This window comes from Theropithecus gelada, chromosome 11 (assembly GCF_003255815.1).
Source record: "Theropithecus gelada isolate Dixy chromosome 11, Tgel_1.0, whole genome shotgun sequence".
Lineage (NCBI taxonomy): Eukaryota > Metazoa > Chordata > Mammalia > Primates > Cercopithecidae > Theropithecus > Theropithecus gelada.
In genome coordinates, this window is record NC_037679.1 from 92,993,453 (window position 1) to 93,018,051 (window position 24,599).

At 51.8% G+C, this 24,599-nt stretch overlaps 1 protein-coding gene across 1 annotated transcript in view; it reads left to right on the plus strand.

The window, feature by feature from the left end:
* TNRC18 (trinucleotide repeat containing 18) overlaps positions 1 to 24,599 on the plus strand; it is a 78,426-nt gene that overhangs the window by 40,970 nt on the left and 12,857 nt on the right. The window contains exons 15-20 of the mRNA XM_025402862.1: positions 8,835 to 9,262; positions 18,324 to 18,476; positions 19,219 to 19,360; positions 22,744 to 22,861; positions 23,352 to 23,427; positions 23,533 to 23,641. Coding sequence (XP_025258647.1) covers positions 8,835 to 9,262; positions 18,324 to 18,476; positions 19,219 to 19,360; positions 22,744 to 22,861; positions 23,352 to 23,427; positions 23,533 to 23,641 — 1,026 coding nt within the window. The remainder of the gene's footprint in view (positions 1 to 8,834; positions 9,263 to 18,323; positions 18,477 to 19,218; positions 19,361 to 22,743; positions 22,862 to 23,351; positions 23,428 to 23,532; positions 23,642 to 24,599) is intronic.

The following is a 24,599-nucleotide window of genomic DNA, read 5'->3' on the forward strand; positions in this document are numbered from 1 at the left end:
TGGTACTATAGGCGCCCCCCACCATGCCCAGCTAACTGTTTTTGTATTTTTAGTAGAGACAGGGTTTCACCGTGTTAGCCAGGATGATCTTGATCTCCTGACCTCGTGATCCACCTGCCTCAGCCTCCCACAGTGCTGGGATGACAGGCATGAGCCACCGCGCCCGGCCTGTTGTTCCACTGGTAAGAGCACTGGCAGAGGAGATTAGCATCATTTTTAAGGACCCTGGGGTTTTCAGAATGGTAAATGAGCATTGGCTTCAACTTAAAAGTCCCCAGCTGCATTAGCCCCCAACAAGAGTCGGGCTGTCCTTTGAAGCTTTGAAACCAGGCACTGACTTCTCCTCTCTATCGATGAAAGCCTTAGATGGCATCTGCTTTCAGTGGAAGGCTGTTGTGTCCACATTGCAAATCTGTTGGTTGGTGTAGCCACTTTAATCAGTGACCCTAGCTGGATCTTCTGGAGAACTTGCTGCAGCTTCTCCATCAACACTGGCTGCTTGTCCTTGCATTTTTATGTTATGGAGACGGCTTCTTTACTTTTTTTTTTCTCTGAGATGGAGCTCTCACTCTGTTGCCCAGGCTGGAACACAGTGGTGCAATCTTAGCTCACTGCAACCTCTGCCTCCCGCGTTCAAGTGATTCTCCTGCCTCAGCCTCCCCAGTAGCTGGGATTACAGGCACCCGCCACCACGCCTGGCTAATTTTTGTATTTTTTTAGTAGATGTGGGGTTTCACCACATTGGCCAGGTTGGTCTCGAACTCCTGACTTCAAATGATCCGCCCGCCTTGGCTTCCTGAAGTACTGGGATGACAGGCGTGAGCCACTGCGCCCGACTGACAGCTTCTTTCCTTACACCTCATGAGACAGACTCTGCTGGCTTCAGACTTTTCCTTTGCAGCTTCCTCACCTCTCTCGGCCTTCACAGAATTGAAGAGAGTTGGGGCCTTGCTGTGGATGAGGATTTGGCTTTTGGCTTAAAGGAATATTGAGGGTGGTTTGATCTTCTCTCCAGATCACGCAGACTTTCTCCATGTCAGCAATGAGCTGTTTCACTTTCTTATTTGTGTGTTCACCAGAGCACTTTAAATTTCCTTCAAGAACTTTTTCTTTGCATTCGTAGCCTGGCTAACTGTTTGGCACAAGAGGCCTTGCTTTTAGGCTATCTCGGCTTTTGACTGGCTTAAGCCTTCCTCCCTAAGTTTAATCATTTCTAGCTTCCTTTTTTTTTTTGACACCGAGTCTTGCTCTGTCACCCAGGCTGGAGTGCAGTGGCCAGATCTCAGCTCACTGCAAGCTCCGCCTCCCGGGTTCACGCCGTTCTCCTGCCTCAGCCTCCCGAGTAGCTGGGACTACAGGCGCCCGCCACCTCGCCTGGCTAGTTTTTTGTATTTTTCAGTAGAGACAGGGTTTCACGGTGTTAGCCAGGATGGTCTCGATCTCCTGACCTCGTGATCCGCCAGTCTCGGCCTCTCAAAGTGCTGGGATTACAGGCTTGAGCCACCGCGCCTGGCCTCTAGCTTTCAATTTAAAGTGAGAGACATGTGACTCTTCAATTCACTTGAACATTTAGAGGCCGTTGTAGGATTAATTGACCTAATTTCAATATTGTTGTGCTTCAGGGAATAGGGAGGCCCAAGGAGAAGGGAGAGAGATGAGGAAGGCCGGTTGGTGAAGCAGTCAACACACACTTTTTTTTTTCTTCCTTGCTATATAAAGAACATACGGCTGGGTGCGGTGGCTCACGCCTGTAATCTCAGCACTTTGGGAGGCCGAGGTGGCTGGATCACTTTAGGTCAGGAGTTCGAGACCAGCCTGACCAACACGGTGAAACCCCATCTCTACTAAAAATACAAAAATTATCCAGGTGTGGTGGTGGGCGCCTGTAATCCCAGCTACTCTGGAGGCTGAGACAGGAGAATCACTTGAACCTGGGAGGCGGAGTTTGCAGTGAGCAGAGATCGGGCCATTGCAGTGCACTTCAGCCTGGGTGACAAGAGTGACACTCTGTCTAAAAGAGAACACACATTGAGTCAGGCATGATAGCTCACGCCTGTAATCCCAGCACTTTGGGAGGCCGAGGCAGATGGACCATCAGAGGTCAGGAGTTCGAGACCAGCCTGGCCAACATGGGGAAAGCCCATCTGTACTAAAAATATAAAAATTAGCCAGGCGTGGTTGTGGGCACCTGTAATCCCAGCTTCTTGGGAGGCTGTAGCATGAGAATCGCTTGAGCCTGGGAGGCAGAGGTTGCAGTGAGCCAAAACTGCACCGCTGCACTTCAGCCTGGGCAATAGAGTGAGACTCCATCTCAAAAAAAAAAGAAAGAAAAGAAAAGAAAAACAACACATTTATCAGTGAAGTTTCCCATCTTATATGAGCATTGTTCATGGAGCCCCAAAACAGTTGCAATTTTTTATGGAGAAGAGGTCTCGCTCTGTTGCCCAGGCTGGTCTCGAACTCCTGTCCTCAAGTAATCTATCTGCCCTCATTGACCTCCCAAAGTGCTGGGACTACAGGTGTGAGCCATCGTGCCTGGCCTTGTCTAGTAATTTTGGATTGTGTCTTGGACGTTGTGGAGCTGAGGTGGTGGAGAGTCAGAATGCCTTTTTTTTTTCTTTTGAGACGGAGTTTCACTCTTGTTGCCCAGGCTGGAGTGCAGTGGCGTGATCTCGGCTCACCACAACCTCTGCCTCCCGGGTTCAAGCGATTCTCCTGCTCAGCCTCCCAAGTAGCTGGGATTGCAGGCATGCGCCACCACGCCCGGCTAGTTTTGTATTTTTAGTAGAGATGGGGTTTCTCCATGTTGGTCAGGCTGGTCTCAAACTCCCGACCTCAGGTGATCTGCCCGCCTCGGCCTTCCAAAATTCTGGGATTACAGGCGTGAGCCACTGCGCCCAACTCTTTTTTTCTTTTTAAACACGGTGTTGCCCAGGCTGGAGTGCAGTGACACGCTCTCAGCTCACTGCAACCTCTCTCTGCCTGTTGCCCAGGCTGGTCCTGACCTCAGCTGATCCGCTCGCCTTGGCCTCCCAAAGTGCTGGGATTACAGTCCTGCGCCACCACGCCCGGCCCCTTTTATCATTTTAGAATGTTCTTCTTTGTTGCTAGTAACAATTTTTGTCTTAAAAAGTCTATTTGGTTTGTTGTTAGTATAGCCACTCCAGCTCTCTTGGTTCCTGTTTGCATGGTACACCTTTTTCATGCTTTGCCTTTCAATGTATTAGTGTCTTAGTCTTTAGTTTTTTGTCTAATTTTTGGTTCTCCTTTGCTGCCTTTTAAACAGATTTATTTGAATATGTTTAAGAATTCCATTTTAATTTTCCTGTTAGCTTTCTCAGTATCATTTTGTCATTTTTAAAAATAGAAAATAGAGATAACAATATACATTCCTAACTTTTTACATCCACTTATCGTGTGTTTTATTTTACATCCACATATCGTGTGTTTTTTTTCACATAAAATACAGAAATCTTGCAACTTTATCAGTCCTTATCATACCTCATATTTTATATTATATGTAATACTTCTTCGCATGGTATCAACCCCTGAAGACAATGTTACAAACTTAGTGTTTTTTTTTTTTAAGGCAGAGTCTTACTCTGTCACCCAGGCTGAAGTGGAGTGGTGTGATCTCAGCTCACTGCAACCTCTGCCTCCCGGGTTCAAGCGATTCTCCTGCCTCAGCCTCCCAAGTAGCTGGGATTACAGGCACCTGCCACCTCGCCTGGCTAATTTTTTTATTTTTAGTAGAGACGGGATTTCACCATCTTGGCCAGGCTGGTCTTGAACTCCTGAGCTCATGATCCACCTGCCTTGGCCTTCCAAAGTGCTGGGATTACAGGCATGAGCCACCGTACCCGGCCACAAGCTTAGTTTTAATGATTTAAATGGCTTATAAGGAAATTAAGAGGAAAAGTGAACAAAGTCTTTTGTATTTATTCAGATATTTATTATTTCTGTTGCTTTTCATTCTTGTCTGAGGATTCCAGTTTTCCTGCAGTTTCAGCCCAAAGAACTTCATTTAGCAGTTTTGCCTTGTAGAGCTGCTGGTGAGGAATTTTCTTGGTGTTCCTTTTTTGTTGTTGTTGTTGAGACAGGCTCACTCTGTCACCCAGGCTGGAGTGCAATGGCGCGATCTTGACTTAACTGCAACCTCCACCTTCTGGGTTCAAGTGATTCTCCTGCCTCAGCCTCCCGAGTGGTTGGGATTATAGGCGTGAGCCATCACGCCCGGCCTCTTAGTGTTCTTTTACCTGAAAATGTTCCTATTTCACCATGAATGATGTTTTTACTGGATATAGAATTTTGGGTTGACAGTTTTTTTTCCTTTTCTTTGAGCACTTAGAAGATATTCTACTCTCTTCTGGTCTCTGGTTTCTGATGAGAAGTTTGCCATTAATCAAGTGATTGTTTTGGAAGTCATAGGTTACATTTTTCTTGTTATTCCTGGGGGTTCGTGTTTATCTTTGTCAGCCATTTGACTGTGGCATGCCTCGTGACAAAGTTGTTTGTGTTTATTTTGCTTGGTGTTCATCTGATACCCTACATCTGCAAGTTTCTGTTTGTCATCAAATTTGGGAAGATTTCAGCTATTGAGGAAAAACAAATCTTCAAGCATTTTTTCTTATTCTTTCTTTTCCTGTTTAACATACATTTGACCATTTGTTATCTGACAGTCTCTGAGGCTGGTTCCCCCACACCCAAACTCATAAACTCACTTTTCTCTTTTTTTTTTTTATTGAGATGGAGTCTCGCTCTGTTGCCCAGGCTGGAGTGCAGTGGCGTGATCTCTGCTTACTTTGCAAGCTCCGCCTCCTGGGTTTACGCCCTTCTCCTGCCTCAGCCTCCTGAGTAGCTGAGACTACAGGCGCCCGCCACTGCACCCAGCTAATTTTTTGTATTTTTAGTAGAGGCGGGGTTTCACCGTGTTAGCCAGGATGGTCTCGATCTCCTGACCTTGTGATCCGCCCATCTTGGCCTCCCAAAGTGCTGGGATTACAGGCGTGAGCCACCGTGCCCGGCCTTACTTTTCTCTTAATCATATCCATTCAGCTCTTAGATCCCTTCTATGGATTTTTTATTTCTGAAATTGTACTTCTTAGTTTTATAATTTCTTTGTGTTGTTTGAGACAGGGTCTTGCTCTGTCACCCAGGCTGGAATGTAGGAGCACAATCATGGCTCACTGAAGCCTCAACCTCCTGGGCTTAGGTGATCCTCCCACCTCTGCCTCCTGAGTAGCTGGGACCACAGGTGCGTGCCACCATGACTGGCTAATTATTGTATTTTTTGTAGAGACAGAGTCTCACTATGTTGCCCACGCTGGTCTTGAACTCATGACCTCCTGACCTCAAGGGATCCTCCCGCCTCAGTCTCCCAAAGTTCTGGGATTACAGGTGTGAACTGCTGTGCCTAGCCAGTTCTGTACTTAAAGTTGGTTCATTTGGTTCTTTTCTGTTGTTTCTGTTAGTCCTTCCTATTTCTCTGGTAAGATTTTCATGCACTGAAAACAAGTTTTATTTTACCTCTTTGAGGATTTCAGAAGCCTTGGCTGTTCGTTCCAACATGTGGTTCATCTCAGGGTCAGGTTCAGTTGCTTTTGTTTTCTCTCTGGAATGTGATGCATTTTCTTGGTTCTTCATTTGCCTAGTAATTTTTTTTTTTGAGACAGAGTCTCGCTCTGTTGCCCAGGCTGGAGTGCAGTGGTGTGATCTCTGCTCACTGCAAACTCTGCCTCCTGGGTTCAAGTGATTCTTGTGCCTCAACCTCCCAAGTAGCTGGAATTATAGATGCATGCCACCACGCCCAGATAATTTTTGTATTTTTTGTAGAGATGGGGTTTTGCCATGTTGGCCAGGCTGGTCTCAAACTTCTCACCTCAAGTGATCTGCCCACTTTGACCTCCCCAAAGTGCTGGGATTACAGGTGTGAGCCACCGTGCCTGGCCTTGTCTTGTAATTTTGGATTGTATCTTAGACATTGTGGGGCTGAGGTGGTGGAGAGTCAGAATGCCTTTCTTTTTTTTTTTTTTTTTTCCAGTGAGTATTATCTCCTTTATTTTAGCAGATATTTCCTTGGTAGGGCTTGAAGTCCAGTTTCTTGGGTGGTGTCTCTGGCCTCTGTTCAGATCACTTTTTGCTGAGCCCTGGGCTGCTTGGAGTCTATTCTGTGTGTAGGTAGTTTCAGGGCCATTCAGAGACATGGGGGAGAGAGAGAGCGCATGGGGACCCCTCTCTGGCTCCCTTTCTAATTTTTTTTTTGTTTTTTTGAGATGGAGTCTCACTCTGTCACCCAGACTGGAGTGCAATGGCACGATCTCAGCTCACTGCAACCTCTGCCTCCTGGGTTCAGGCGATTCTCCTGCCTCAGACTCTTGAGTAGCTGGGACTACAGTGTGCGCCACCATGCCTGGCTAATTTTTGTATTTTTATTGGAGATGGGGTTTCCTCCTATTGGCCAGGCTGGTCTCGAACTCCTGACCTTGTGATCCACCCGCCTTGGCCTCCCAAAGTGCTGAGATTACAGGTGTGAGCCACCGCGCCTGGCCTCTGGCTCCCAATTTTTTTTTTTTTTTTTTTTTTTGAGTCAGATTCTCACTCTGTCGCCCAAGCTGGAATGCAGTGGTATAATCTCTGCTTACTGCAACCTCTGCCTCCAGGTTCAAGTGATTCTCCCGCCTCACCCTCCCAAGTAGCTGGGACTATAGGCGCACTCCACTGTGCCCAGCTAATTTTTGTAGTTTTAGTAGAGACAGGGTTTCACCATGTTGGCCAGGCTGGTCTTGAACTCCTGACCTCAGGTGATCCGCCCGCCTTGACCTCCCAAAGTGCTGGGGTTACAGACGTGAGCCCCCGCACCCGGCCTCTGGCTCCCTTTCTACTCTCTTCTGTGTTGCCAGTTTCTAGACTTCTCTTTCCTGGTGCTGAGGTCAGTGGGACTCTATTTCTTTTCCATGTGGGCCCCACCTTCCCTGCTGTGTGTGCCAAGAAGACCGTGTCTAGTGCCAGGGTAGAAGGTGCAGGGGGATGTGCCTCCTGTGACTTCACTCTCTGCATTCCACATGAGCCTCGTCTCTGTCCACTGTCCCTCCCTGAACGATACACAATGGGCCTGTGAGGGATTATGGAAGCCAGGTGTTCCAGTGGATCTCTGGGGGGACTGTTACCGGGTGGTGCCTCATTCCGTCACACCCAGAGCAGAGCACTCAGGCTTGTGGCCTGCACCCACATCAGCCTCAAAAGCCCCTTGCTGCCTCCCTTCACCTTGGGAAGTTGGAAAGTCTGTTGGCAAAATATTAACGATCACGCCTGCAATCCCAGCACTTTGGGAGGCAAAGGCGGGTGGATCACAAGGTTAGGAGTTCGAGACCAGCCTGCTTAACACGGTGAAACCCCGTCTCTACTAAAAAAAAAAACAAAACAAACGTAGCCGGGCATGGTGGCGGGCGCCTGTAGTCCCAGCTACTCAGGAGGCTGAGGCAGGAGAATGGCGTGAACCCGGGAGGCAGAGCTTGCAGTGAGCTGAGATCGCACCACTGTACTCCAGCCTGGGTGACAAAGCAAGACTCCGTCTCAAGGAAAAAAAAAAAAAAATTAACGAATAGGATCATTACACTTTGCCGGTGACTCTTTCCCACTGGGCAGCCCCCGCCGGCCCCTGTTGCTGTGACTTCCTCTACCGGCACAGTGCAGGGCAAGCCTCTCACAGCTGTCCCTGGGGTCGGTAGGCCTGGGATTGGGCCTTGGCTTTTCGGCTCCTGTGCTGGAGGATTTAAGGCAGACCACTGGCTCTCCCTGAGGTTGTTAACACAAGGGACTGTCACACAGATTGCATCCCTGAGTGAAGGCACCTTGGAGCCCCTGTCCTGGGGAGCAGTGCCGCCCACGCCTCACTCACACGCTCTTCCTGGATACCAGCTCTGACCTGGGGCTTTAGCTGGAGATCTCAGAGAACTCAGGGATCTGATTCCCAGGGGCAGGGCAGGCTGGGATAAGCTGGGACCTGGGCATGGACAGAAATGCTAAGGTGTGGCATTGCCTGTGACAACAGAGGTGTGGCCAGAGAGGACTTCCCGGGGTGTGGGGTGGGTCTCCTTCTGAAGGACTTAGCGCTGTTCCAAGGAGAGGTCGGGGGAGCTGGTGCTCTGTGCAGAGGGGATGGCAGAGAGCAGAGCTTGCAGCTGGGAGTGAGTGGGGATGGTAGGTGCTGAGCAAGTGCTGGGCGGCCTGTGCTCAAGAGGCTGTGCGTTCAAGGAGCCCAGGGGCTGGGACCCAGGATCCAGGACAGAGGGAAGCAGGGCCTTGGCTGTGCAATGGGTGGGGCCTGGGGTGGAAGGAGGGCTGTTGGGGTGGCCCTGTCGTGTAGAGAGGGCAGTGGGAGTGGACGATTCCTGGGACCACCCAGCTCTGACAGGCAGCACCAAGAACAGGGGAGAGAAGGCGAGTGGAACTTGGGGCTTCTCTGCGGGTTTCCCCGCCTGCCTGCCTTAGAGGGCTGCTGCCCTGCAGGTGTGGGGCCGGCCCGCCCCGCCCAGCTGCCCTGGCTTTTGGGATTTCCACAAGTCACATGGGGCCTGGGAGGAGCTCAAGGGGCCCAGGATCTTTCCATGGGGCGAGGGGTTGGGAGCAGCGTCCGGGCAGCGGAGGTGGGTGAGGACAGGCATAGTAGGGACAGGCGTGGGCCTTGTGAGTCCTTCTTTTCTGGGCCTCAGTTTCCTCTCCTGGAAACGGGGGAAGTGTTGCCATCGGCGGGGAGGTCCTGCGGGGGAGGAATGGTGCCCATGGGGTTGGGTCCCCACGACCTTGTGACCAGCACGCTCTCCTCCTGCGTTCAGGAACAGAGTTCGAGTACACCGACTCGGAGAGCGAGGTCAAGGTGCGCAAGCGGTCGCCTGCGGGGCTCCTGCGGCCCAAAAAGGGACTGGGGGAACCGGGACCTTCCCTGGCCGCACCCACGCCTGGCGCCCGCGGCCCCGGCCCCAGCAGCCCGGACAAGGCCAAGCTGGCGGTGGAGAAGGGGCGCAAGCCCCGGAAGCTGCGGGGTCCCAAGGAGCCTGGCTTCGAGGCGGGGCCCGAGGCCAGCGACGACGACCTGTGGACACGGCGCCGCAGCGAGCGCATCTTCCTGCACGACGCCTCAGCTGCTGCACCAGCGCCCACCAGCACCGCGCCCGCCACCAAGGCCAGCCGCTGCGCCAAGGGCGGCCCCCTGAGCCCGCGCAAGGACACCGGGCGTGCAAAGGACAGGAAGGACCCCAGGAAGGTAGGGGCCGCGTGGGGAGGGGAGCCGCAGAAGGGTCCCTGGGGTTCCGTGAGGGAGGGGCCCTCTCCCCTCCCAGCCTAGGGAAGCGGCTTCACTGTTAACGGACTCGGACTCGGCTCCAGGCCCGCCCAGAGCCCCTACTAGGACTCAGCCCCAGGAGGAGCTGGGCACCTGTTCCTTTGTTTCTTAAGAGTCAAGTCTTGCTCTGTCACCAGGCTGGAGTACAGTGGCCTGATCATGGCTCACTGCAGCCTTCACCTCCTGGCCTCTAGCAGTCCTCCTGCCCCAGCCTCCCAAATAGCTGGATTTTCAGGCACATGTCACTGCAGCCGACTAATTTATTTTTTGTAGAGATGGGCTCTTGCCGTGTTGCCTGGGCTAATCTTGAACTCTTGACCTTTAGCGATTCTCCTGCCCCAACCTCCCAAAATGCTGAGATTACAGGCATGAGGCCACCATGCTTGGCCACCCATTTCTTTCTTTCTTTTTTTTTTTTTTTGAGACGGAGTCTGGCTCTGTCGCCCAGGCTGGAGTGCAGTGGCGCAATCTTGGCTCTCTGCAAGCTCTGCCCCCGGGGTTCACGCCATTCTCCTGCCTCAGCCTCCTGAGTAGCTGGGACTACAGGCCTCCGCCACCGCGCCTGGCTAATTTTTTTTTGTATTTTTAGTAGAGACGGGGTTTCACTGTGTTAGCCAGGATAGTCTCAATCTCCTGACCTTGTGATCCGCCTGCCTCGGCCTCCCAAAGTGCTGGGATTACAGGCGTGAGCCACCGCGCCCGACTTACCACCCATTTCTTAGAGAGGTCCTTACTGTCTCTTCTTCTGTCTCAGAAGATGACTTTAAAAAGTGACTAAAATACTTGGAGGAGGCTGAGGCAGGAGAATGGCGTGAACCCGGGAGGCAGGGCTTGCAGTGAGCCGAGATCGCGCCACTGTAGTCCAGCCTGGGCGGCAGAGTGAGACTCCGTCTCAAAAAAAAAAAAAAAAAAAAAAAAAAAAAAAAACCTGGGACCCCAAAGGAAGACAGTGATATTGACCACAGTTATCAAAATATTGAAAAGACCCTTCTGTGATATGGTACCTATATGTTCCTTTAGGGATGTATTTAATTAATAAGCACATCTGGCAGTGGGTCTAGTAAATACCATACTTAAAATTTTATTATTTTATGTTTTAGAGACAGAGTCTCACTCTGTCACCCAGGCCAGAGGGGAGTGCTGTGATCATGGTTCACTGTGACCTTGAACTCCTGGGCTCAAGCAGTCCTCCCACCTCAGACTCCTGAGTAGCTGGGACTACAGGTGCACACCACCATGCCCAGCTAATTCTTAAATTTTAAGTATAGACAAGGTCTTGCTGCGTTGCCCAGGCTGATTTCAAACTGTTCTCCTGCCTCAGCCTCTCAGAGTGCTGGGATTCCAGGCGTGAGCCACCGCGCCCGGCTAGTGCAGTACTTCTGAAGCAATGAGTATAAAGGATGGTTTAAGGTCCCTGCAGTTAACTGTTGTGTGCTGCAAGACTCCGTGGTTTCCATAGGTGGCAAAGTCACCGGTACTGCAGGTACTTTTGTGGTTTGTGGCCTCTACTCTCACCTGAAGGAAAACCCCATTTTTTTTTTTTTTTTTTTTGAGACGGAGTCTCGCTCTGTTGCCCAGGCTGGAGTGCAGTGGCCGGATCTCAGCTCATTGCAAGCTCCACCTCCCAGGTTCATGCCATTCTCCTGCCTCAGCCTCCCAAGTAGCTGGGACTATAGGCGCCCGCCACAACACCCGGCTAATTTTTTGTATTTTTTGGTAGAAACGGGGTTTCACCGTGTTAGCCAGGATGGTCTCGATCTCCTGACCTTGTGATCCGCCCGTCTCGGCCTCCCAAAGTGCTGGGATTACAGGCTTGAGCCACTGCACCCGGCTGAAAACCCCATTTTTTTAAAAGATTAAAATATGAAAATACAGGTGGGATTTTCTTTCCTACCCATTTACAGATTTCCTAAATTCTCTCTATGAACACCACAGAGTAAGAAAACTTGCTTTTCGACAACTTTATGATAATTGAACCTGTTACCCTTTTTGCACTGGCCACTGGGAAGCTAATGGCCAGTTGCTTCCTCCTCTTATTTGGATGCGTTCAGACTTAACAGCTAGGTTTTGACGGTGTTCTGACTCGGGCCTCTCCACCCTGAGCCCTGGATGTAGGACGAACCCTCAAATAACAATGACATTCTAGAGAAAATCACAAAAAAGATGAGAGTCACATTAATTTCCTGACAGAGGGGTAGTAGCGAGGAAGGCACCAATGTAAGCACCATCCATAGGCACCTTGGATTTGTGCTCTTGTCTCCTCGTGGCAGAGGCCATCTCAGGTTTTTGAAGGCCTTGCAGGACTGGTGTCAACAATTAGTAACAATAATAATAATGATCCAGCCAGGCGCGGTGGCTCATGCCTGTGGTCCCAGTACTTTGAGAGGCCAAGGCCAGTGGATCACTTGAGGTCAGAAGTTTGAGACCAGCCTGGCAAACATGACAAAATCCTGTCTCTACTAAAAATACAAAAGTTAGCCGGGCATGGTGGCAGGCACCTGTAATCCCAGCTACTCGGGAGGCTAAGGCAGGAGAATCTCTTGAGCCCAGGAGGCGGAGGTTGCAGTGAGCTGAGATCGCGCCACTGCCCTCCAGCCTGGGCAACAGAGTGAGACTCTGTCTCCACAAATATAATAACAGTGCTACCAAGTAGCACATAGTAGGCCCAGACATGTTCTAACCCCTTCACCGCGCACACTTAACGTGCAGGACCTTGTGAAGTGGGTTCCTCCTATGAACCATACTCTATAGGTGGCTTACATACTGACAGGCACCAGACTGGCTGTGGTGGCTCACACCTGCAATCCCAGCACTTTGAGGTGGGAGGAGCCCTTAAGGCCAGGAGTTTTGAGACTATCCTGGGCAACATAGCAAGACCCTGCCTCTACCCAAAAAAAAAAAAAAAAAATACAATTAGCTGAGAGTGGTGGTGGCAAGTTACTGTAGTCCCACCTACTCTGGAAGCTGAGGCAGAGAGATTGCTTGAGCCCAGGAGGTAAAGGCTGCAGTGAGCTATGATCGTACTGCCTCACTCCAGCCTGGGCAACAGAGCCCAAGACTCTGTCTCAAAATAAAGAAAAACGCTGGATGCAGTGGCTCACGCCTGTAATCCCAGCACTTTGGGAGGCCAAGGTGGGCAGATCACCTGAGGTCAGGAGTTCAAGACCAGCCTGGTCAACATGGTGAAACTCCATTTCTACTAAAAATAAAAAAAAAATTAGCCGGGCTTGGTGGCGGGCGCCTGTAGTCCCAGCTACTCGGGAGGCTGAGGCAGGAGAATCTCTTTAACCTGGGAGGCAGAGGTTGCAGTGAGCCGAGTTTGCGCCACTGCACTTCAGCCTGGGCGACAGAGTGAGACTCCGTCTCAAAAAAAACAAAAACAAAAACAAAAAGAACAGCTATCTGTCCAAGGTTCCAGCAGCGAATGATCAACAGAGCAGGGCTTTGAACACTGGGGACATAGCTTCAGTTCTGGCTTCTTAACCACTGCCTCTTTGGGCGTTTCCCAGGCGTTCCTTCTGTTGGAGCCAAGGGTTTCCAATTCCTGGCATCTGAACAGCTGAATACCCAGCTATTATATCCAGCTATAATACCAGAGGCTCACCCAGTGTCTGCCTTTTGATAGTGTAGCAGGAACCTGGAACAGAACGGATTCCTTGTTGACAAACAGAGGCTCAAACACCCAAGGAAAATCACCCCACATCCCAGCATCCCAAGAACAGACACTGTTAATGTTTTTTGTTTGTTTTTTGAGACAGGGTCTCCCTCTGTTGCCCATGCTGGAATACAGTGGTGCAGTCATGGCTCACTGCAGCCTCCACTTCCCAGGCTCAGGTGATCTTCCCACCTCAGCCTCTGGAGTAGCTAAGACTATACATGTGTACCAGCATGCCTGGCTAATTTTTTTTTTTTTTTTTTTTTTTGAGACGGAGTCTTGCTCTGTTGCCCAGGCGGGAGTGCAATGGCATGATCTCAGCTCACTGCAACGTCTGCCTCCTGGGTTCAAGCAATTATCCTGCCTCAGCCTCCCAAGTAGCTGGGATTACAGGCATACACCAGTACATCTGGCCAATTTTTGTATTTTTAATAGAGGCAGGGCTTCTCCATGTTGGCCAGGCTGGTCTCAAACTCCTGACCTCAGGTGATCCACCCACCTCGACCTCTCAAAGTGCTGGGATTACAGGCATGAGCCACCGCACCCAGCCTGCCTGGCTAATTTTAAAAAATTTTTTGTGGAGACAGGATCTCACTATGTTGCCCAGGCTGGTCTTGAACTCCTGGTCTCAAGCAGTTCACTCACCTCAGCCTCCCAAAGGGTTGAAATTATAGGTGTGAGCCACCACACCCGGCCCAACATTTTTTTGAAATATGCTTTCATACAGTATGCCCCCCTTAGCTGTAGAGGATATGTTCTAAGGAGCCCTGTGGATGCCTAAGACCACCATGGATAGTACTAAACCCTCTATTATAAGCAATCAGGTACCGTGGCTGTAACTTACAGCTTGAGGTGCAACAGCAAAACTAGCACAGGTGTTTTTCCTTCTTTACAGTTTCACAGATAGAAGAGTCTTTTTGTTTGTTTGTTTTTTGAGACACAGTCTTGCTCTTTCCTCCAGGCTGGAGTGCAGTGGTGCGATCTCAGCTCACTGCAGCCTCCGCCTCCTGGGTTCAAGCAAGCAGCTCTCTTGCCTCAGCCTCCCGAGTAGCTGAGATTACAGATGCCCACCACCATGCCCAGCTAATTTTTGTATTTTAGTAGAAACATGGTTTCACCATGTTGGTCAGGCTGATCTCGAACTCCTGACCTCAAATGATCTGCCCACCTCAGCTTCCCAAAGTGCGGAGATTACAGTCACGGGCCACCGCGCCCGGCTGTATTCTGCTTTTCAGACTTAGTTCAGTCTGTGTTATAGCATGTGTACTGCCACATGGGACGGGCTTTTTATTTTCTTTTTTTTTTTTTTTTTTTTTGAGACTGAGTCTCGCTCTGTCGCCCAGGCTGGAGTGCAGTGGCGCGATCTTGGCTCACTGCAAGCTCCGCCTCCCAGGTTCCCACCATTCTCCTGCCTCAGCCTCCCGAGTAGCTGGGACTACAGGCGCCCACCACCTCGCCCGGCTAGTTTTTTTTCTATTTTTTAGTAGAGATGGGATTTCACCGTGTTAGCCAGGATGGTCTCGATCTCCTGACCTTGTGATCCGCCCGTCTCGGCCTCCCAAAGTGCTGGGATTACAGGCTTGAGCCACCGTGCCCAGCCTTTTTTTTTTTAAAAAAAGACAGAATCTGTCCCACTGCACAGACTGGAGTACAGTGGTGAGATCTTGGTTCACTGAAACCTCTGCCTCCCAGGTTCAAGCGATTCTCTTGCCTCAGCCTCCCGAGTAGCTGGGATTACAGGCGTTCACCATGCCCGGCTAACTTTTGTGTTTTCAATAGAGACAAGGTTTCGCCATATTGGCCAGTCTCATCTCGAACTCCTGACCTCAGGTGATCCGCCCACCTCAGCCTCCCAAAGTGCTGGGATTACAGGCATGAGCCACCACACCCGGCCTTCTATCTATATTTTTATTGTATTTATTTATAAGAGACAGAATATTGCTCTGTTGCCCAGTCTGCAGTGCAATGGCAATTGTAGCTCACTGCAGCCTCGAATTTCCAAGTTTAAGCAGTTCTCCTGCCTCAGTCTCCTCTGAGTAGGTGGGACCACAGGTGCACGCCACCACACCTTGCTAACTTTTTTTTTAATAAGAGATGGTGGTCTCTGCCAGGCGTGATGGCTCATACCTGTAATCCCAGCATTTTGGGAGACCAAGGCGGGTAGATCACGAGGTCAGGAGTTCGAGACCAGCGTGGCCAATATGGTGCAACCCTGCCTCTACTAAAAAAAAATACAAAAAAATTAGCTGGGCATGGTGGTGGCTGCCTGTAGTCACTACTTGGGAGGCTGAGGCAGAAGAATTGCTTGAACCTGGGAGGCGGAGGTTTCAGTGAGCCGAGATTGTGCCACTGCACTCCAGCCTGGGTGACAGAGCGAGACTCTGTCTCAAAAAAAAAAAAAAAAAAAAAAAAGGGACAGTGGTCTCACTGTGTTGCTCAGGCTGGTTCAAACTCTTGGGCTCAAGTGATCCTCCTGCCTCGACCACCTAAAGTGCTGGGATTACAGGTGTATACCACCACGTCTGACTAATTAAAAAAATACATATTTTTGTGCAGATGGGGTGGGGTCTCCTTATGTTGCCCAGGCTGGTCTCGACCACCTGGGCTCAAGCAGTCCTCCTGCCTTAGCCTCCCACAGTGCTGGGATTACAGGCATAAGCCACCACGCCTGGCCATCGGTATTTTTGTTTGTTTTTTGAGACAGAGTCTCACTCTTGTGACTGGAGTGCAATGGCGCGACCTCAGCTCACTGCAACCTCTGCCTCCTGGGTTCAAGAGATTCTCTTGCTTCAGCTTCCTAAGTAGCTGGAATTACAGGCACATGCCCTCGCGCCTGGCTAATTCTTGTATTTTTAGTAGAGATGGGATTTCACCATGTTGGCTAGGCTGGCCTTGAACTCCTGGTCTCAAGTGATCCGCCTGCCTTGGCCTCCCAAAGTGCTGGGATTACAGGTGTGAGCCACCGCGCCTGGCTGTCAGTATTTTTGAATGGTTGAATGCCATCCCACTGCCTGCCTGTCTCCCACCACTGACCCTGCTGGCGGTTGGTGGTTTGGGTGATGATGGTGTTTTGCTGTCATAATTACCAAAGCAGTGAGCGTCTCTGTTTTGTGTACAGAGCTTCCATCATGTCGGAAGTTACTTTCTTATTTATTTTATTTTTTTTGCAAAAAAGTAGGGGAAGGCTCCCAGCCATGGGTGTTCTGATCAAAGGGAAAGAAAGAGTTACTGGTTTTATCTGATTATAACAGTAATTTGGAAGATAAAGAAAAGAAAAATCCACTCAGGCTTTTTTTTTTTTTTTTCTGCTGTCATTTCCTTTTGTTCCCTTGTGGGTACAGCTGCAGGGACATGTACCAGGAGCTGCAGCTATCTGCTTAATGACAGATCCCAGAGATATGGGGACAGCGCCACTAATATTCCTTCAACGCCTAAGATGCCTCTGATTCCAAAAGGATGACTTGCATTAAAGAGTTCAGCAGAAACAAGAAAATAAAACACACACACACACACACATATACATGTATATATTTCCCCCCCAAAACGGGGATTAAACTGTATACTCTTTTTCCCTAGAACACGCCATTTTTTCTTTCTTTTAATGCTCTTTGCTTTGACTTTCATTTTGGATACGGACGCTGTGACTTCTGTTGTTGTCTTGGTAACATTTGACCATTATTATCTTTATTTATTACTTTTTTACCTCTCCTGGCCTTGGTTGTTTTTTTTTGTTGTTCTGTTTGTTTGTTTTTTGACAAAGAGTCTTGCTCTGTCATCCAGACTGGAGTGCAGTGGCCCAATCTCGGCTGACTGCAACCTCCACCTCCCAGTTCAAGCTATTCTCCTGCCTCAGCCTCCCGAGTAGCTGGGACTACAGGCGCCCGCCACCACGCCCGGCTAATTTTTTTGTATTTTTAATAAAGTCGGGGTTTCACTGTGTTAGCAAGGATGGTCTCGATCTTCTGACCTCGTGATCCTCCCAACTCGACCTCCCAAAGTGCTGGGATTACAAGCATGAGTCACCACGCCTAGCCTTGTTTTTTTTCTTAACTTTATTTTATTTTTGAGACGGAGTTTCGCTTTATTGCCCAGGCTGGAGTGCAATGGCACGATCTCGGCTCACTGCAACCTCCGCCTACCGGACGCAAGTGATGCTTCTGCCTCAGCCACCCAAGTAGCTGAGATCACAGGCACCCCCCACCATGCCCAGCTAATGGCCATTTGTTTTAGACATGTCCTTTTTAGAAAGTGTAGACTTTTTAGCTGGGCATGGCGGTGCATGTCTGTAGTCCCAGCGACTTGGGAGGCTGAAGCAGGAGGATCACTTGAACCCAGGAAGTTGAGGCTACAGTGAACTGTCATTGCACCACGGCTCTCCAGCCTGGGCAACAGAGCGAGACCCTGTCTCAAAAACAACAACAAAACAGAGAGTGAAAAAACAGAGGCAGCCTACAGGTCCTTCTCACCGCGGCGGTGGTTAAAGTAAATGAATTACAGTTTCTCCATACCTTGGCTCAATAGGCTGCTATTAAAATGAAGCTCCTTTTATGTGTATCAGTCGTGTTACGGGGGAAACGTTGCAAGGCAGGACTATTGGTAAATTCCTACCTGTGTGTGGGTGTTTTTTTTTTTTTTTTAAATACTGTGTGTGCATGGTTGTGTCTGCATAGCCTTCATAATTACAGGGTTGTGTGTGTTTGTGGAAAGTTCTAGAAGGACACACCATGCTGTTACTAGTAGCTGACTCTGTGGAGTTGGTAGGAGAGTCACTGGAGAGGAACTCACAACATATATACACTTCAGTGTTGTCTTTTTGGGTAGAGGGGGCAACAAGTAATACTAGTAATAAGATAATACACATTAAAAACAGCCTGTAATCCAGCACTTTGGAAGGCCAAGGCGGGAGGATTGCTTGAGGCCAGGAGTTTGAGACCAGCCTGGGCAACATAGCAAGACCCTGTCTCTAAAAAAAATAAAAATAAAAATTTAGCTGGGTGTGGTGGTGTGTACCTGTAGTCCAGCTACTCAGGAGACTGAGGTGGGAGGATTGCCTGAGCCCAGGAGGTCGAGGCTGCATTTAGTGGTGATGACGCCACTGTCCTCTGGCCTGGGCAACAAAGCGAGACCCTGTCTTCAAAAAAAAAAAAAAAAAAAAAACCCAAACCAAAAACTCTTGCAGGGGGAGAGAGAAGGGACGTTTTGTTCCTCCCGGGAGGGCACACTTGGGGTGGTACAAAACTTGGGGGAGTGAGTGAGTGAAGGGGACAGGGTTGCTGCCTGCACTTTCCCTGCCCTCTGATGGCTCCTCTCTGCTGCTTCCTCCTCCAGAAGAAGAAAGGGAAAGAGGCCGGGCCAGGAGCTGGGGTGCCGCCGCCCCGAGCTCCCGCCTTGCCCTCTGAGGCTAGGGCTTCTCACGCCAGCTCCCTGACCGCTGCCAAGAGGAGCAAGGCCAAGGCCAAAGGGAAGGAGGTGAAGAAGGAGGTGAGACTCGCGGTGCCCTGGTGGGGCACCGTGGGGGGGCTCAGCCATGCTCCTGTGGTCAGGGTAGGGGGCTCCACCTGCTGCTCTGTATTTACCCTCCCTGTAGCTGTGGCTCAGAGAGGTTGCAGGTGATGGGGGTGACCTGGCCGTCCCCGTGCTCCAGGGATAAGGAGATACTGGAGACTCTGCTCCTGTCTTCAGGAAATGCCTGCTCTAGCGGGGATGAGGGACACTGGAACAGAGACCAGGTGACCTGGGTGACAGGCCCCCAGCCCAGCACCAGGTCCTCACAGGGCCCTCAGGTTTGGGTGAATTTCTTAGCCTGAGTGGCAGATGATGGTGTGCCTATTCCCCACACCTGCTAGCCCCTGCCCAAGTGGTTTTTCCTGAAGCCCATTGGATGTGGCTGGAGATGCTGCTGAAGTTTCTTTAAGGAGGGAACAGAGGCACTCACCGTAGTGATGAACAGAGGTGTGGTAGTGAGTGCTGAGCACTGAGTGTTGATACTGAGCACAGAGTACTGAGTATTGAGCACCAAGTACTGAGCACTGGCCAGCTGGGTTTCAGGCCTATTTCACCCTCCCCCTGGCCTCTGGGGTGCCCCCAGCTGGGATCCCCGCCATGCACGTGACAGATTCCCCCTGTGGCCTGATTGTGGCTCCAGGTTTCCAGAGGGGTCCCTAGCTCAGCAGGACCCCCGTGCCAGGTCCTAAGTCATTTGTCGGCCGTGCTCTGTCCCCAGAACCGCGGCAAGGGGGGCGCCGTGAGCAAGCTGATGGAGAGCATGGCGGCCGAGGAGGACTTTGAACCCAACCAGGACTCGAGCTTCTCGGAGGATGAGCACCTACCGCGTGGCGGGGCCGTGGAGCGGCCGCTGACCCCGGGTGAGTGGCCTTGATGCTGCATGTGCCAGGCGGGGCTGCTGGAGCCTCCCTTGGGGAAGGCAGATCTGAGCAAGGCATGAGACGGAAGGGCTGGGCTAACTGGGGGCAGGGAACCGTAGGAGCAGAGGTCCTGAGGCCGTTACCCCGGTTGATGAGAAGGCTGGACTGGCTGCAGCTCAGTCCACTGGAGATGGGGCAAGAGAGCTGCCTTGGGGCCAGGGAGGAAGCAGGTCCTGTGGGGCTTGGGAAGGAGTTCCGTGTTGGCCCCAAGGAAAGTGAGCAGCTCTGTGAGGTTAGATGTGGAGATGTGATATGCTCAGATTGACTTTAAAATGAGCTGTCTGGGCTGGGCAGGGTGGCCCATGCCTGTAATCCCAGCACTTTAGGAGACCAAGATGGGCAGATCACCTGAGGTCAGGCGTTCCAGACCAGCCAGGCCAACCTGATGAAACTCTGATTCTACTGAAAAGACAAAAATTAGCTGGGTGTGGTAGCAGGCGCCTGTAATCCCAGCTATTAGGGAGGCTGGGGTGGGAGAATCGCTTGAACTTGGGAGGTCGAGGTTGCGGTGAGCCAAGATCATGCCACTGCACTCCAGCCTGGGCAACAAGAGCGAAATTGTCTTACCAAAAAAAAAAAAAAAAAAAAGCTGTCTGGTGCTGCACAGAGAATGAGTGGGGGCCCCAGGGAAATCAGGGAGTCTAGTTAGGAGGCTGTGCTGTCCAGGTGAGAGTGGGTTGTGGCCTGGGGCTGCCACAGGGGCAGCAGGGGGGGAGGCGGGGCAGGGCGTGCACATTAGGAGGGAGACTGGATGGGAGGCAGTGTTGGGGGTGCAGGCAGATGAGAGGGGAAGGGAAGGGTGAGGACAGGTTTGCGGGGGGCTGGGCAGAGGCCCTGTCCCTGAGACCCGGGTCAGAGAGGGTCATGTGCTGGGCTTTGATAACTCCAGTCTGGGGTGCCTGGGAGGCACCCCGGGAAGTCACGCCCAGGCTGGGACCCAGGGGTCTATAGCCCAGAGGCGAGATTGTGGGTATATGGGGGAGCGAGTGAGAGAAGGAGTTGTCTACCCCAAGGCTGCACTGGTGAGCAGCCACTGTGTGACAACCAGCCGCCGCCGTGTGCATCTCGGGGCATGCAGGGCTGCTGGGTGGCTGTGCAGACCCCCACTGGCCTTGCTCCTGCAGTGACGAGCTGGCCAGGGGTCAGCTGCTCCATGTCTGTGGTCCTCTCTGCGTGTGTCGTTTATCCTGCCAGACCCGTGGCTTAAGAGTAGTTGAGCGTACGAGCTCTCTTGCCTAGGCTCAGCATTGGGCCCCGGCCACTTCTGAGAGTCACATGGCCAAGCCCAACGTCAAGGCGTGGGGAGTCCAGTCTGCCTGTGACAAGGCCACGTGAGGGCTCTGTGCAGGCACAGGCAGGGATACGGCAGTCCCAACCATCCCTCTCCCATCGAGCCATCTGGGTCTTTTTATATTCATAATGGGAATGTTGGGGACCGGGTGAAAGGTCCCACTGAGAAGGAAAGGCAGGCCCAGGTCAGGGGCGCTCCAGAGAAAGGGAGGCACCCACAGGGAGAGGGAGCAGAGGGCTGGGGCAGTGAGAGTTGACCGCCATTGGGAAGTTTGCCCCTGGGCATTCATTTCCACCAGAAAGAAAAAGTGGACAGAAAGTCTCAGAGGTACGTGGGGTGTGGTCACCTGCACCCCCAGTGCTTTGGGAGGCTGAGGTGGGAGGATCACTTAAGACCAGGAGTTTGAGATCAGTTGGGCAACATAGCGAGACCCTGTCTCTACAAAAAATAAAATAATTAGCCAGGCATGGTGGTGTGCACCTGTAGTCCCAGCTACTCAGGAGGCTGAGGTGGGAGGATGGCTTGAACCCAGGAGCTCGAGGCTGCAGTGAGCTATGATCTTGACACTGCACTCTAGGCTGGATGACAGAGCAAGCAAGACCTTGTCTCTGAAAAGATGATGATGATGATGATGATGATGATGATTATTGTTGAGATGAAGTCTCCCTCTCTGTCATCCAGGCTGGAGTACAGTGACGTGATCTCGGCTCACTGCAGCCTCCGCCTCCCAGGTTCAAGCAATTCTCTTGCCTCAGCCTCCCAAGCAGCAGGGACTACAGGTGTGCGCTGCCAAGCCTGGCTAATATTTGTGTTTTTAGTAGAGACAGGGTTTTACCATGTTGGCTAGGATGGTCTTGATCTCCTGACCTCGTGATCTACCTGCCTCAGCCTCCCAAAGCGCTGGGATTACAGGTGTGAGCCACCGTGCCTGTCCTGAAAAAAAATATTTAAAAAAAGAAAGAGGCCGGGCACAGTGGCTCACACCTGTAATCCCAGCACTTGGGAGGCTTGAGGTGGGTGGATCACCCAAGGTCAGGGGCTCGGGACCAGCCTGGCTAACATGGCAGAACCCTGTCTCTACTAAAAATGCAAAAATTAGCCAGGTGTGGTGGCAGGCGGTTGTAATTCCAGCTACTTGGGAGGCTGAGGCAGGAGAATCACTTGAACCCGGGAGGCAGAGGTTGCAGTGAGCCGAGATTGTGCCATTGCACTCCAGCCTGGGCGACAATATTGAAACTCCATCTCAAATAAATAAATAAAATAAAATAAAATAAAAAGAAAGTCCTGGCCAGGCGCGGTGGTTCACGCCTGTAATCCCAGCACTTTGGGAGGCCGAGGCGGGCGGATCACAAGGTCAGGAGATCGAGACCATGGTGAAACCCCGTCTCTACTAAAAAAAAAAATACAAAAAAAGAGCCGGGCGCGGTGGCGGGCGCCTGTAGTCCCAGCTACTCGGGAGGCTGGGGCAGGAGAATGGCGTGAACCCGGGAGGCGGAGCTTGCAGTGAGCCAGGATCGTGCCACTGTACTCCAGCTTGGGCGACAGAGCGAGACTCCGTCTCAAAAAAAAAAAAAAAAAAAAAAGAAAGTCCTAGAAGTTTCGCTGAGGGCAGCAGTAAGGGGGGTGGACGTCATGATGGAGGATGGTGGCTGTGAGTGTCCGGTGATGGCTGGAACCCAGAGCTTCGTGCCAGTCCCAGAGGCTGCCTTGGGGTGGGAAGAGACAGCACGTGCAGGCTTTCATCCCTGGGTTCACACCTGCCTGGGGTCTTTGCAGACATCTGGGGCCAGGCAGGGAAGGGGGCTGAGAGGAGAGGGGCTGTCCACGGCACCCTGTGTGTGCCCACCGGTACACACAGGTCTGCACAGGTACACACATGGGCAGACAAAAGGTGTGCACATATCTCAGCCCCACAGGCCCACCCGGCACCAGGGCCTCCATTTCAAGGGGATGACTTAGGGGTGACGGGAGGAGGGAGAGGTGTCACAGACGCCCCTGGTTCCAGCCTTGCCTCACGGTCCGACCCCTGCAGCCCCTCGGTCCTGCATCATCGACAAGGACGAGCTGAAGGACGGCCTGCGTGTGCTCATCCCCATGGACGACAAGCTGCTATATGCCGGCCACGTGCAGACCGTGCACTCGCCAGACATGTGAGTGGGGTGGGAGGTCTGGCACAGAGCCCCACGTCCCTTACCTGCCCCATGTCTCGGCCTCTGTGCCTGGCCGCTTCTCCTTTCTAGGCTGTGGCTTCCCCTGATGGCAGAGGGCAGGGGCATGAGTGGGCTCAGAGCTGACAGGGAGGCCCTGGGCACTTTGAGGGAATACTGGGTGAACCCTCCCAGGGGCTGGGCACGGCGGCTCCATGGCAGGAGCTGTAGCAGGAAGGGGTGAGAGGGAGCGTGCTGGCCTCTCTCAGGATCTGGACTGCACCAGCCTGGCGTGCTCTGCAACCCCTAGTTCTACAGATGAGGAAAATGAGCCCAGAAAGGAGGAGAATTGCCAAATTCAGCAAGCCAGCAAACCTCTATGAGTCCTGGTGTCACCTCCCAGTGGTCTGGGAGGCAGAGCTGGTGCTGGCGGAGTTGAGGCCCTCTGGGAGGTCTTGGCCTCTGCCACCTCATGCCTCCTTTGCTCCCGCAGATACCGCGTGGTGGTGGAGGGTGAGCGCGGAAACCGGCCTCACATCTACTGTCTGGAGCAGCTGCTGCAGGAGGCGGTGAGAGGGGGAGGGCGGGGCCTCGGGATGCTCGGGGTGGGCTGGGTGTCCAAGGCCATGGCCACAACTGTGTCCACACCTTGCACTCATCCCATGCCCTCCTAGATCATCGATGTGAGGCCAGCCTCCACTCGCTTCTTGCCACAAGGGACCAGGATTGCAGCTTACTGGAGCCAGCAGTACCGCTGCCTCTATCCAGGCACCGTGGTCCGAGGTGAGATGCCTCCTCCCCAGCTCTCCCCTGCCGCCTAACACCTCAGTATGGACTTATTTGGCTACTAAAACCTAACTCTAACTGGCTTAAGAAGAAAGACTTGTGGGCTCACATAACTGAAAACTATATGGCCTTCAGGCATGGTTGGATCCAGGCGCCATTTAAACGATGTCATCAGGACTCCAGCTCGGAGTATCTGTCAGCAGTGCTGTCCTCTGTGCTGGCTTCACACTAGCTCCTTGGAGATTGTATTTTACCATCTTAAGAAATCTTACCATTGGACAATTTCTCAGTCCCAGTTTTCCCACACAAGTTCTAGTGTGAACTGACTTGGGCCACATGGTTTTCATTGATCCTACCGCTGTCAGTCTGATCGACTGTGCCTGGGTCAGATTCTCATCCCTGGGGCTAAGGAGTGAGGTCACCTCCCTCTTACTCATGGGCTGCGAAAGATGGGAGGGTGACTTCCCCTGCAAAGTGGACATGTTGTTAGAATAAGAGAGAATGAGGCTGGGTGCGGTGGCTCACACCTGTAATCCCAGCACTTTGGGAGGCCAAGGTAGGTGGATCACTTGAGGTCAGGAGTTCAAGACCAGCTTGGCCAACGTGGTAAAACCCCATCTCTACTAAAAATAAAAAAATTAGCTGGGTGTGGTGGCAGGCGCCTGTAATCCCAGCTACTTGGGAGGCTAAGGCAGGAGAATTGCTCAAACCTGGGAGGTGGAGGTTGCAGTGAGCCAAGATTGCACCACTGCACTCCAGCCTGGGTGACAGAGCGAGACTACGTCTCAAAAAAAGAAAAAAGTATGGAGTCTGGATGGAGAAGAACAACAAGTACCCTAGGAAATGTAGGTGTGGATATCAGACAGGCAAGAAAGAGTCAAATGGTCCAACCCTTAGCTCTTGCAAAAGCAGTGTATCCTAGAGAGGGGGTATGGATGTGGATTAGACATTCTCC